Raw genomic sequence first — 14,367 nt, 5'->3', positions numbered from 1 at the left:
TAAACCTGCAATAAATCTTCTTACAGAAATCAATAAAGGGGAAAACAAAGGATGGGGAGAAACCAATATTGTTGGACAAATACGATGAATGGATGCATTGTATGTTGGAGCCCCACAACATATCAGAGTGCCGATATTGTCAGCTGATACTGACCTTTCACAGATACATTGGAATTTGCATTTCTGACACCAATAATGTACTAGAAAGACCAGTGTCAAAACAAAACAATTTGAAACAACATCTGTGTGAGCAAGTGTGAGCATGTTTTAGCATTTTAGCATTCTGGTCATGACTTTGGTCTAGATATGAGGTTATGATCATGAATTATGTTTTTCTTTCTTCCCCGATTATTGTCATTGAATGGAAAAATCATGGCTATTGTATGCAGGAGTGTGTGTGTGTGTGTGTGTGTATTTACTGGACTGGGAGGTGCTCCGGGGTTTGCCAATGTACTTCAGGATGGGATTCCTCTTTTTATCCTCTCCATCTTTCTCTTTCTTGCCGCTGCTCAGCTGTAAAGATAGGAACCATTAAGCCGAGTCATGTCAAATATATTCAGAAAATGTTACTCCAAAAATGATGCTGACCGCACACAAGGAGGCGAAAAAACGATTCAGTCATTTATCAATAATGTGCATTGGGAAAAAAAGTGTTTAGCTGTCAAACCACTTTTTCACCTCCTTATGTGCAGTGAAGATAATTTTTGGAGTAACGAACAATATTCACAAGTGCTTTTAACAAAACTGGTTTGTCACAAAGTGCAAGAACTACCAGTTATATGGACTCGGTTTCGCCTTTTTAATGGATGTGTGTGATGATTTTGAGTAGAATTTACAAATAACAGATCAAAGATGAGTGAATAACCAGTTTGTACCAGTTTGAGAGAAATGATAATCCAAAACATTACCAGTCAAAAGTTTGGACCCACCACATTTTTCTTTATTTTTACTATTTTCCACATTTTAGAATAATAGTAAAGGCATCAAAACTATGAAATAAAACAAAAAAATCAACTTCACTGTTTATATTTGTGTAAGAAACAAGTTTCAAGCATTTAAGCATAAGCCTTTAGATCAGAATGGCCTTAAGATAATGAAAAACATAGTGCATTCAATAAGGTGTGTCCAAACTTTTGACTGGTAGTGTAGGTGAAAAACAAAATTGGAAAATGAATGGGAGTCTTGATGAGTATGAGCTAATCTGGAGTTTCACAACATTGACACAAAAATGCAGGCTATCTTAAATTTGTTCTTTTAAAGTGTCGGCAATTTCTCTATACTGTTCTGCACAAAGGAAGAACAATGTGAGGGCGAAAAATCAGACGCCCATACTTGAATGAAAGATTTTCTTCCACATTTAACTCGATTTGTAGGCCTGGTGTTTCCACGCAACAGCAGAAAAAATTGTCACGGTCACCAGCAACAACTTCCCCACCCATAGGAATCAAATTAATCTTCTTGTGAAATCGCAGTAGTCAATACAGACAAGAGTTCTTTTTTTTTTTTTTTTTTGACAGCCCTGGAGGGCGGCTGCCGCTCTTACCTTCTTCGTCTTGGGGAAGAAAGCCAACCACTTCTCCTTTTCCGTGCTCAGACCTGGGAAAACCTTGGAGTCTCTTAGCTTGATACCGGAATGACGTAGGTAGAGCAGCACCGCCGACGCCAGAGGAGAACTGGGGGGAGAGGAGCGAAGGGGAGGAGAGACATGGAGAGAGAGAGAGAGAGAGAGAGAGAGAGCGAGCGTGATGGGTAAACATAAAAAAAAAAAAAAAAAAAAGTCAGGAGGATAGAATGGGAAATAAGGGGAAAGGTGGGAAAGAAAGAGAGACAAAGAGAAGGTGTTGAGGCAGAGAAGCGAACGCTCAAACCGGTATTGCTGTTAAATCATATTCCACCACCGCAGACAAGACACTTCCTTTACCTTCTGTCCTCTTCGTGCTTTGATCTGGTGCGGGAACGGAAAGAGAGACATAAAAAAGGCTGTTAATTCCCTCCACAACAAACAGCAGGCTTTGAAAGAGACCTCCAGTTTGCTTCCTTAAAAGTTAAATCCAGTTCATTCAGGTGCAAACACTGGAGTGAGAAACAGAGATTGTTGAGTACAGCAGTCATGTGATGGGTGTCAGCCTCTGTGTGTGTGTGTGTGTGAAGTTGATGGAGTAAATGTCATGTGGCTGCCTGGGTTCGCGGTTGTGGCAATGACCTTTGGTATGGTAGCTTAGGTGCGCTCCCTCCGCCGCTTTGTAATAACATTTTTATTGGTCTGCTAACATCTGACCCTGTTGCTAGGCAACCCTGGTTCACCAGTCTGAGTGTGTGTGTGTGTTCCAGTTATGATGTTACTATTTAAGTCCCTGTCAGGGCCGTATACGCAAGTAAACCCATGTATAATTGGCTAACAGGTGGTTTCAGGCCCGGGGCAGGTAACTAACTTTTTTGTCCCACCGTCTATAGTGGCTGGTGTATCCCAGAATCCACCTGCTACTTTCACTATTTTACTATCTCACTATTTTAGAGAATCGGAACCTGGACCCATTTTTATGAAGCTTCTCAGAGCAGGAAATCAGTCGTAACTAAAAAAACTAAAAACTAACGCACACACACACAGAGAGAAGTTACAGACTCACAGTATCTCCCAGAGGGCGGTGACCTGTCTGTCCACCACCTGTCTCTCTTTCGCCGGGTCTCCGTCCAGCTGCTGCAGGTCTCCTTCTCCAAACAGAGAGCCAAGGCCCATCATCTGCTTGTTCCTATGACACACACACACACACAAACAGGTCAGTATGGCCTCTTAAAAAGGGTGGAGATAAAAAAACAGCACTCGGTTAACTTTCCCTGGATAAATAAGGTTAAACAAAACAAAAACAACAGCAGCAGCAGACAGGAGTACAGTACCTGTAGTCCTGTATCTGGTCCTGGATGTCTGGCAGCACCTGCTGCTGCAGCTCAGACAGAGGCCCTCTGATGTCCTCCTGGGCATGGAGACGACTCTCTGGAGGGACGACGGACAGAGAACATTGTGTCAGTGGATGACAACAGAAAACACACTTGTTTCCCACATATTTCCCACCACGCTCCCTCTTTGGCGCAAACCGGTTACAGCAATTCAAATTTTCAATATGTGAGAGACATATTGGACATATAGGACATAACGGGTCTTCAATGAGATGCATGTATGTGTAATATATACTGCAAAGAATGTCGTCCATAACGAGTCTCACCTATATCTGTGAGGTACTCCTCTCGTACTTTGATTTTCAAGGGCTAAAAAAAAAAAAAAAGAGAAATCTGAAATTAATCTTTCATGTTTCAAACGCTGCCATCGCAGGAGGTTACAGTAACGAGATGAGATGCTGTGCAGGGTTCAAACACAAATTTCATTTTAAAAATCCATACATTTTCCAGACCATCATTTCTTGACTAGATTTGAAGATATCTGTCAGTGTTCAACAAGATGCATGCTAATAATGGCTAGGCACAACGACTAAACTAGGCCATATCACTCTAAAACTGAGGATTATTCTTCACAACAACCAAAATCACCATATGTGAAATAAAAGTGGATTTTCAAGTATAGAAAATGTTTATTCAAATTAGGCTTGGGCAATAACCAAAATGTAATCTTCGCTTCCAGCAAAGATTAAATAGTGATTAAGCAACTTTTCTTCTTCTAACTGACCATTTTGGAATCCAGAAAAACATTTATGGAGAAAAGCATTTTGGTCAAATTTAAGTTTGGCTAAGCCCTTCCAGTTCCCTGCTTGGTGCCTATTAATTTATGTAGGGAATATATAAATATAATCTATTAGACACTTGAAAATGAACATTCATGCAATACTATTTAACAGATTCGTTTTTATTGCATAAATGCTGAAATGTTCCAACCGCTTGTTTCTCAAAATCACTTTGGCAACATTGAGAAGAAAGTTTACAGTTGCGCTTGACTGACATCCTGTAATGCCAACCGGTATTTCTTTTTTTTTCCGGCCACAATGTGAACACAGCATGAATGCCACCACACCGCAGCAATGGGATACAAAAGATATATGTATAAGGGATATAACCATGTAAGCATGTTAGTACATACAGCATCTGGGTCCAGGAAGTGGGAGCAGATCTGAGGGGCGAGGGAGCGGGCGTCTTTGGGGCTGGAACCCAGGTAGGCCTCCACCGACAGGTAAAACAGCTAACACACACACACACACACACACACACACACACACACACGTATGAGATGACACATATACAGTATATACACACATTAGGCAATGTTCAAACAAATTAAGCAAAGCCTCACAGACCTTATTATGATTGATTGATTGATTGATTTTATTTATGGATTAGTAAACAAAAAACAAAACAAAGAAATCCAAAGGATAACATGTTAAAGTGAAAAACACTTATTTCCAACATGGTCCCAAGATGTTAAAAAGACAAAGAAAAACACAAGGAAGCACAAGACATTGAACATAAAAACTAAACAAACACAATCCTAAAAAAACAAAAACACATCACCACCATTACAAGATAAAAAATAACTCCTACATCAGAAAAACAAGGACAGCTAAAGTAACAATGTCATTGCAGATTTCATTATAAATCTGTTACCCTGTTCCATAAAAAAGTCCTAACCTGACTTCTATAAGCCCCTCTCATATTTAAAAACTTGACGTGTAACGGAAGGCTGTTCCACAACATGGCACCAGTATAAAAAAAGGAACTTCTAGCTACATTATTCACTCGAGGCACTTGACATGAACGCACACTGGCCCTGGTATTATAGTTATGCTGAGTATGGACCATTGTTATCTGAGAACACAAGTACTGAGGAGCATACCCATTGATAATATTGTACATATGATGCAGCTTCTGTTGTTCTACTCTGAGCTGTACTGGCAGCAGTCCTACCCTTCTGAATTCATCACTACCAACATGAGTTCGAGGGGATGCATTTAATAAATACCGAATAATATTATTTTGCATCACCTGCAGTTTGTTCCTGAGTTTAGCTGTCAAACCACTGTACCAAGCAGAGCATGCATAATCGAAATGACACTGTATCAATGATGACACGAGAAGTTTCTTAACAGAAAAGTCGAAAAGCCTTGTTCTGCGAAACAGGAACTTGAGTTTGCTGGCACACTTAGATAATATTTTAGCAGCAATATATTCACAGGAGAGTGACTGCTCCAATATTATTCCTAAATATGAGACATTTGTCTGAGATACAATTTCAGCTCCATTACAAAAGACTTTCAACGTAAATCTCTTTTATAAAAAGAGATGAAGATTAGATTTAATCTTTTATGCATAAGTAATGCTCTTAATGAGTTCAACAGTACAATATGTTTAACAGGGTTCCCACACCTTCTTAAACATCAAATTCAAGGACTTTTCAAGGACTTTCCAGGCCCAATTCCCTCAAATTCAAGGACCCAACACGGTATAGTTTGAGACACGAATCATGGTTAATTACTGTTACAACACTGAGAATTTTTATAATGAGAACTCGCAGGCTTTACCGAACCTCACAGACAACAATTAAAAAGAGAGAGAGGCTTGAATGTGTGAACACTTCTCAACTGTGCTGTGTTACAGTGATGGCAGACTATGTGGTCTCTTGCCTTCTCTAACACAAATATATAAATTCTAGCACTTTCAATGACCCCTGTCTATTTTCAAAAACTTTCAAGGCCTTGATTTTTTTTTCTCAAATTCACACACTTTCAAGGATTTCAAGGACCCTACATGACAAGCAATCACCAGAGATCAACAGAGAGACAGACAGACAGACAGCTAGACAGAGCTAAAAAGAATAGAAGAAGGATAGAAGATGTAGAGAAAAACTCCGGCTCTTAGTTTCATTCCACTTCGTCTTCCATGAACAAGAAAAACCGAGCGGCAGTTTAAGCAGGGAGTTGACTGACCAGAGGGTTGGGGTCCAGCAGCTGGGTGAAGACGTATCTCATGAACACCGTCATGTGGGCCGGCCGAGACTTCAGCAACTCTATGTCCTGGAATGGACCGTCCATCTGGGAGAGGAAGGTAGGATAGAGAAACAGAGAGAGAGAGACAGAGAGAGAGAGACAGAGAGAGAGAGAGAGACAGGTGAATGTATGGATGGAAAGATGGAAAGTAGGAAAGAAAGGAAATATAGAGGAGACAAAGGGAAGACAGCTGCAAATCAGATACACGCATCGGCAGGATGAACGTAGATTAATGAATGATCAGACTGATCGGGAGGCAATAAAAAAAGTCTTTCTCACCTCATTGAATGCATAGCCGTCATCTTCTTCATCCTCTTCCTCGGGGCCAATAATCTGGGGCTTTCCACCCTTCAAACACACACACACACACACACATAGATGTTAGGAACAGTTGGTTGTAATACAAAGTGAGCGAACAAGTGACACAAGAATAGGGCTTAGTATCCAAAAATAATACCTATGTAATAACACCTAGGTATTGAAAAGTTTCGAAGTGCTGGCTTTTAAGACAAAAACTCAATTTTTTTTTCTCTTTTATGGGTATTTTATTGATAAAAAAATAAAATCTGGCCATTCTAGAAAATGCTGCTGTCATGTGAAAACCTTCTAACTCCACTTTTGGTGATTTTAATTTTTTCACTTCAACTGAAGGATTACATGGTCTTCTATGGGTTCAGAAAATTCATCCTTGGGTTTATAAAACCATTACAAACATTGGATAAATTGGATAAATTCAAAAATGAATGGCGGTCAAGCCAAAAACAAAAACAGATGGGATGTATGAATGTTAAAGAAAGAAATTTACTCTATCACATAATGAAATGTGCTTGCATTTAACAAAAAGGTAGTGAAAAAAGTACTGGAAGTATTGGAATTGTGGGAGTTATTGGTACTGAAAAATTTAAAACAATACTCAGCTCTACATAAGGGGGCTAGCAACAATGTGTGCTTTTACATTGTGTCTGTTTGTGTGTATTTGCTTTTGACAGTTATGTGTGTGTGTGTGTGTGTGTGTGTGTATGTGTATGTGTGTGTGTGTCCATCTCACCGAATCAGAGAAGGCGCGTGTGTCGGAGCCCTGCCGTCGGTGTTGGGGGGTCCTGAAGGAGGAGGATGAGGGGGAGGAGTGGGGGCTCTCAAAGGCCTGGGGGGGGGGGGGGGGGGGGGGGGGGGGGGGGGGAGGAGGAGGAGGGGGGCGGGATGAGTGGGACCATCACATACACAAACACACAAACGCACACAATCTCACCAGTTTATGAAAAGACGAATTGTACAGCCTACCTCCATGTCTCCTTCGCTGGAGTCCACTGATAATCGACCTGCACAAAGCAATTATCATAGTAGTAATGTAATACTGTATGCCACTTGATGCATGTTTTTATCCAACATACTTTAAATACAGTATCAGAAATGTTCAGTTTATGTGGCCCCAGCAGGAGCCGAATCGCTAACCTTGCCAGTGTTAGCGCGCTACAGCGGACCCATTTCAAACCAGATTAGATTAATATCGAACTTTAATTATTCCCCTTGGGGAACCTGGGCTGGGCTGGGCTCAGGTAGCAATGGGATACAGAGGATATAAATAAGAACAGAGCAATTGGGGTTTTACATATATGTGTAACCCGCAAAAAAGAAAATCTTTTGGAGTTTCAAGAAAACTCTCTTTTTGGCATTAACATCGCTGTGATATCATAATATGATATTGGTCTAGGGGCAGGAGTATCAAAAGGTATCAAAAGGCTTAAAAATGCAGGATTCTTCTTACTATGAGATCTTTTGACAATTTCTGTGAGTTTTCACCCAAAAAGTACACTGAGCAGAGCATGATTCTATTTTGAAAAGAACATGACATAAACAAAATATAACAGAAAATAATTAAATCCCGAAATATGCTTCCTCATATTATTATACTTTATATATATATTTATATATATTTAACACAGAAAGGCAAAGTTAATGTTTAGAAACAGTATTGAATTTAAAGTATAAAAGTAACGACATACAAACCTTCTCCTGCTATGAGATAGTTGGTGACAGATTCTGATCGGGTTCCCTCCTGCAGAAGCACAACAAAGCATCAGTGAAATTACAGCACCAACTGTGAAGATAAAGTAGACCTAAAAGAGCTGCAGTGCCCCAACAACAGATGTAACAAAATATTCCTGTGACCCTGGAGTGGACTATATATGATGGAGAAATGCTAGGTAAAGAAATAAGAGCTGAGGAGAAAAGGTAGATTCAAAACAAGAGCATATTAGTAAGCAGAGGAGGGGAGGATTCAGTGGAGAATGTTTTTTAGAGTGTTTCTGAATAGTGCTGACCTGAGATCAGTTTGCCTCCAACTTCATAATTAAGTTAATTTCGTCATATGACCTGACCAGTGATCTTGGATCAGTGCTTTTAGTTTTTTAGGTTTTTAATAATTATGTGTCCCGATGTCAGATGTGAGGCTCCTACATTTATTTTGCTGATCAAATTCCATGATTTCTTTTTTTATCCAATATTTGTTGGCATCTCTGCTCGAGCGTTACATCGCTGTTTTGGCTACAACTAAGGTTTGATACTCATGTACTCAGGAAATCTAATATTTTGTTTGTTATCCCTTCAAATTGAACTAGCTCTACCAGCAGCGAAGCTTGACATTAAACACTTCATTAAAAAAAAAATAAAGGAACAAATTTCCAGGACGTTTCTAAAATGTTTTCAACAGATGCCTGTAAAACACAAGTTTAAGATTCCATGAGTTTGATGTTTTCCATGACAGTAGGAAGCCCGTGGATGAGTAAAAAGGCACGGCCTCCTCACCAGATCTTGCTGAATCTTGACCCTGACTTGGTGAGTTCTCCTCTTGGCACTTTCAATCCGCTCCTCCAGAGACGGCGAGGGGTTCCGCGACAGCTCCTCCATCAAGTCCTGCCGGTTGGTCGGTGTTATTCAGGGTTAATCACATGAGCGATTGGCCGCAAAGACAATTCAGAGGAAAAATCGTTTATCCTAACTGGTTAAGCCGACAGCATGATGTCCCAAAGGGGTCAGTGTATAGCTCGAGGACACTTCAGCAAGCGCTTTATGAAAACAAAGTGACAGCTTGTGTGTGTGTGTGTGTGTGTGTGTGTGTACCTGGAGCTCGGCCTCTCCTTGCTGCAGCATTTTCCTGAGGATCTGACTGGCATGTTTCTGTACTTCTGGGTCCTAAAAAACACATTTACAGCAGAGAGAAAGGTCATCTTAATTTTTCCTGTATTTTAAGATTTTACATGATGATTTTGCATAATGCATGCTGATAGTGGCTGGGAAATTAGGTAATATCAATCAACAGCTAAAGATTACTCTTTAGCTACTCTTAATTTTTTGTTCCAGACTTGAAAGACCTTCACATAAACCCTGGGGGGTTGTATGTTTGTGCGTGTTTGAATGTTTCAATCACCTGTAGTGGTTTGGGTCCAGTGATTCTTTGGGAAGGGGTGCTGCTCAGTCCAGAGGGCAGCGGTGGAGGGGGAGGGGGCGGGGCCTCCCCACCCAGAGACGTCCTTTGATTGGGCAAGAGGTCTGTGGGGAGGGGCTCTAGGGGTAGAGAGACGGCCGAAGGGGGCGGTCCTTGTAGCGTGAGGGCGACGTACGTCCCAGCTATGGGGTGACAGAGAGAAGGAGACGGAAGGGAACAGAAAGCATACCGAATGTATTAAAACAACGTAATAACATCAGCGGAAGAAAAGCACGAAGAAGCGCATCAGGATATCACCCAACTTCACAGGTGCTCATGGGTTAGGAGAAACTATATCACAAATTAAACAAAGGAAAATATACTTCTGGAGTGTGCAGACTATATGAATCCAGGCACAACTGTGAGTCACATATAAAACACCTTCATTTCCGAGGGCAAAGGTGATAAAAACACACTCCTACATGTTTCAGTCTTCCTGCCTGGATTCATATACTCATATACATTCCAAAGTGCTACAGAAATAGTTCATAATTTTTTATTGATTTTTTTTTTAACATTTATTATTGCGGGGGACTTATTTCACAAGTTGTTTGTACTCACATTTGATGAGCTTCACAACCTCTTGATGGGACATGGCGGACACCAGCGAGCCGTTCACCTGAGAGAGAGAGAGAGAGAGAGAGAGAGAGAGAGTGAGAGAAGGATGGAGGAAGATAAGCAAAATAAAATTAGCAACATTGAAAGCAGCAAGAAACCAATAACCCTCTCAGATTAACTCTCAGTCCTGAAAACAAGATGCCTGAACTGCATAGCCGATTTGGGTCAAATTTACATAAAATTTAAAGGGCGAAAAGGTCCTGCTTATTGGCCGTGAGGAAAAGGAGGAAGAAAATAACGGAAAGTGAAAATAATAATAAATAATGATGCATTTTATTTGTACTGCACTTTTCACTCACAGTGAATCTCAGGGTGCAAACAAAACATAAAACAAAAACGAAGAAAATAATCACTGAAGAAAAGTGAACTTTCCTGTGAGGATCAGTAAAATATATTATTACTAAATCCTTGACTGTGGTTGCCTTTCTGGTACTCACTGTATTGCTTTGTGTGGTAAACTCCACCCCTACAGTACACAAACTATGAAGAAACAAACGCTAAGAGTTATTTGCACAGACTATTTGACCCAGGTGTATAAAAATAATAACCTTTATGATTCGGTCCCCTTCATGGACTCCTGCCTTGACCGCTGCACCACCTGTAAAGGGAAACACAGGTGTATACAAAAGTCAACACCAAGCTTCCTATACATTTAGCATTTCACAAGATTTCGGTTGGTTTGCAATTTTATGTACTGAAAGCAGATACTGGCAAGGTAATATGGCTGTCAACTAGGCCGTGCCACTCTATACTTGAAAATTGATCCTCCACAACAACAGATGAATTATTATGAATCACAGTCAGCCTTCAAAGACATTAAATATGTAGTTGTGTGTATCAGGACAAAAAACAAAACTTTTCCATTCTTTAACAGACATTTTGTGCAATTTCCCAAACTCTTCAAGACCTGGTATAATAATAATGAAATAAATTTTCCATGCGGCATATGAACCACAAGCACAGTCCATATCCATGTACTATCAGTTAAAACTTGTCGATCTGAATATCTGTTCTCATGAAAAAAAATCATGAGAAATTATTGTTCATGGCATTTGTAAGCTAGAGTCATGATGAACGCTTTTTATTCCTACCATAACAGCAGGACAAGTAGGACTATAAGTTGTGTGTGTGTGTGTGTGTGTGTGTGTGTGTGTGTGTGTGTGAGTCTAACCTGGTCGGACATTCTGCACCAACTTGACCCTCTCACCACACACTGTGAAGCCGAAACCGAGCTGGTCCTTCTGCACGACCACGCACCTCTGGACAAGACCAGGACCTGGGAGGGAGGGAGGGGTGGAGAAGAAGAGGAGGAGGATGAGCGAGAGGAGGGGGAGGGAGAGAAAGAGAGACAGAGTGAGATATTATATGATTTTAAAATTCCATTTAAAATTCCGTTGCAGCATTGTTTATTAAACACTTCATTTATTATTTGATTCGGGATAAAATACATTAATTGATGATTCCTGTAATTCTATTGTTTGATTGTTTATAATTTAAAATGTGGTATTGATGTACTGATCTTGAATATGATGGTCATGTTTTTTTTCTATGACTCCTTTCTCCTTTTTTGGAGGAGAGCCTTCTCCTAACACCGGACCCTAATTGATGCATTTGGAGGAACAGGCCTATATAAGATCAGTGTCATTGTCTCAGCCTGTAACCTGATGAAACCCATTGTGGGCGAAACGTTGTTGTTTGGTGTGGAATAATTTAAGAACGGGAAATCAATATTCTGTGTGCCGCCACTTTTTGCCTTTAATGAAATACAGTTGTGAGTGATAAAAACACCACAACTTAATAGAACAATTAAACAAACTAACAATTGAGAACAAATCAAGATGACAAGCAAAGACACCAGTGAAACACATCAAGGAGCAGCAACAAAAGGGAACAAGCTGAGGGAAAAGAAATAAACTGTAACAGCCCTGATACAGGAAATGAAACAGAGTTGGAATCTCGTTTTCCACCTACCGGTGCTCTCAGCGGGGACGTCAACCGTCGGTTCCCTCTGCTGGGCGGCGGAGGACTTGCGTTCCGAGTCCCCTATGGTCAGGCTGCTGAGCCTGGGGAGGGGGGAGGGGGGGGGGGGGGGGCGAGAGACAGAGGCCGAGCATGAGACGCTAATAAACGAAAGGCTGCAGAACAAGAACAAGCTGTGGGAGGGCTGGTTGAACTGGGAAAGGGGAGATGGAGCAGACCAGAGAGAAAAGTGGGGAAGCTTAGAGGGGAGAAGTATATGGGGATAGAGATATAGGGAAGGAGGGGAGGGAGATCAGGGGGAGAGAGTCAAGGGAGATGCATGGTCAGATATGTAGGGTAGAGAGAGTGAGAGATTGAGAGAGGGAGAGATCATCCGAATAGCATGAGAAGCAGTCAGAAAGCGGTCGATAGGAAAACTCACCAAGCGGCAAAAGGGCTGAAAGCGTGGCATGACAGAAAAGCAGGGGAAAAAAACAGAGGGCAAAAGGGACCAAGGAAAAGAGAGAGAAGAAATTAAGAATGAAGACCAGCCTCGAAGCAAAAAGAATATAGAGACACTGACCGAGAGAACAAATAGAAATGCAAATCCAAGATCAAATCAACCCCACACCCTCTACACTCCTACAGATTGTCCACACTGAGAGCAGCCACACGCAGGACTTTCCAAAGAATATATTTATTTAAGGGCGTATAAAGAAAGGTCATACAGTGTAAACACTGAAATGATTTGATAGTGTTCTTGAGGCCCAATGACTGGCCGGCTTAAAACTGAGAAATGCGCTGCTGCAGCTGCACAATCTGTAGGTGTAACGACCCTCCCACCCTGACAAGAGCACTCACTGGACAGCTGTCCTACCTGAACAGGTGGGGGTTTTTCTTATTGGCTGCCCTGCTGTCACATGACACACACACAGACACAGGGAAGTAGTGGGCACGTGCACAAGGACACAGAAAAAGTTGACGGCAGGAGAAACAGGAAAGGCACATGATCAAGACAAACAGACATCAGGACAGACGATCACAGCAACAGAAACACAGTGTGGGGGCCACATGGTCGGTGTGACGGCGATGACCGACAGCGACGCACAGAATGAACTACGTCAAATGTTTCACAGCAGGCCAAGGCGCTGAATTAAACACAGCAGCTGAAGAGTCACAACATTCAAGAAACAAACGGACATCAAAACTCACAAATAACAGAATCTCAACATCACACTGAAGTCTTTCGCTTACAATTTGGTTCAAGTAAAACTACTCAGAAGGCCACTTTTGCCATGCAAGCTTTTCCCCTTCTCTCTCCCCGTCTCCCCATCCTAAAGCAGTTTTACTACCTTCCAGACAGCAGCTTGCCTGACTAGTTCTTCCAGTGGCCAGACTGAGTGATGGGACCTTGCTCAGATAAAGAAACGTTGATAGGCCGAGCTGGGAGAGCTACATTTTTGGGCAAGGTGCTAAAAAGCACCGTTATGCAGAGACACTTGTGGTAATAAATCAAAAAGCAAAGTGCATCTTATTCAAGCCACACAATCACTAAAGGTGAGCCCTTTTTCTCGGGACACCCTGCCCCTTAAATCTAAAGTTTAATGTGCTGTGGCTTGTTTTGGTACATATTAAAAGATGAGTCATAATTAAATGTGCAAAAATGTATTTATTCTTATGTTTTGCACTGATATTTTAGGTGCATTATTGGTGGAATGTATACCATACTGATATATGTGAATGGCCAATATCGAGCTATCAGTATTGTAAAAATCTGAAGATTTAGCAGACATTAACAAGACCACAAGACAGGCCAACATTTACCGGCACTGCACTTTTTCTCCCTGACTCTTAATTCTTTATGCAGCACTTTATGATCATTTTGGGGACACAGAAATATTGTCTGCTGTCTGTGGCTTTGAGTCTTGTACCTGTCCAGTGTGGAGGTGGGTTGGCGGAGACTCATGTCTGCAGCCTGCGACGCTCCTCTGCTTACTGGTGCGGGATCTCCACAGGTCCAACTCTGTCACTGGACCACCGTCATCGTCATCATCATCATCTCTTTCCTCTTCCAAGTTTTCTCAGTCCACACAATGGGGCGCTCTGCTGTGCTTTGATAGGCCTTAGTCTGGATCTTCAAGTTATGTGCGTCAGCTACTGGGAAGCTGGTTCAGATCAGAGAGGCCACTGAGGATGCTCCTCATGTTTTCATCCAGCCTACTGGTTCAGGTTAGGTGTCAGTAGGTTGTAGACGACAGACAAAGCGCTGCCTGGTAATATGTTTAAACTATTACACAAGTCTGACACTCTTCTTCACTA

General features: G+C 41.4%; 1 protein-coding gene across 1 annotated transcript in view; it reads right to left on the bottom strand.

The window, feature by feature from the left end:
• The window catches only part of arhgef11 (Rho guanine nucleotide exchange factor (GEF) 11), a 31,252-nt gene extending 16,916 nt beyond the window's left edge, over positions 1 to 14,336 (bottom strand). The window contains exons 1-20 of the mRNA XM_078291806.1: positions 13,980 to 14,336; positions 12,061 to 12,152; positions 11,261 to 11,365; positions 10,638 to 10,687; positions 10,033 to 10,090; positions 9,415 to 9,614; positions 9,108 to 9,179; positions 8,793 to 8,900; positions 7,995 to 8,043; positions 7,269 to 7,306; positions 7,036 to 7,131; positions 6,267 to 6,335; positions 5,928 to 6,032; positions 4,088 to 4,186; positions 3,222 to 3,264; positions 2,896 to 2,992; positions 2,628 to 2,750; positions 1,922 to 1,945; positions 1,544 to 1,673; positions 420 to 513 (exon numbers count right to left, since the gene is read on the bottom strand). Of these exons, the coding sequence (XP_078147932.1) occupies positions 420 to 513; positions 1,544 to 1,673; positions 1,922 to 1,945; positions 2,628 to 2,750; positions 2,896 to 2,992; positions 3,222 to 3,264; positions 4,088 to 4,186; positions 5,928 to 6,032; positions 6,267 to 6,335; positions 7,036 to 7,131; positions 7,269 to 7,306; positions 7,995 to 8,043; positions 8,793 to 8,900; positions 9,108 to 9,179; positions 9,415 to 9,614; positions 10,033 to 10,090; positions 10,638 to 10,687; positions 11,261 to 11,365; positions 12,061 to 12,152; positions 13,980 to 14,014 (1,687 nt within the window). The 5' untranslated portion in view covers positions 14,015 to 14,336. The remainder of the gene's footprint in view (positions 1 to 419; positions 514 to 1,543; positions 1,674 to 1,921; positions 1,946 to 2,627; positions 2,751 to 2,895; positions 2,993 to 3,221; positions 3,265 to 4,087; positions 4,187 to 5,927; positions 6,033 to 6,266; positions 6,336 to 7,035; positions 7,132 to 7,268; positions 7,307 to 7,994; positions 8,044 to 8,792; positions 8,901 to 9,107; positions 9,180 to 9,414; positions 9,615 to 10,032; positions 10,091 to 10,637; positions 10,688 to 11,260; positions 11,366 to 12,060; positions 12,153 to 13,979) is intronic.
• Positions 14,337 to 14,367: the final 31 nt, after the last annotated feature.

This window comes from Centroberyx gerrardi, chromosome 23, assembly GCF_048128805.1.
Source record: "Centroberyx gerrardi isolate f3 chromosome 23, fCenGer3.hap1.cur.20231027, whole genome shotgun sequence".
NCBI classification, from domain to species: Eukaryota; Metazoa; Chordata; class Actinopteri; order Beryciformes; family Berycidae; genus Centroberyx; species Centroberyx gerrardi.
This window is presented reverse-complemented; position numbering and strand designations above follow the sequence as displayed.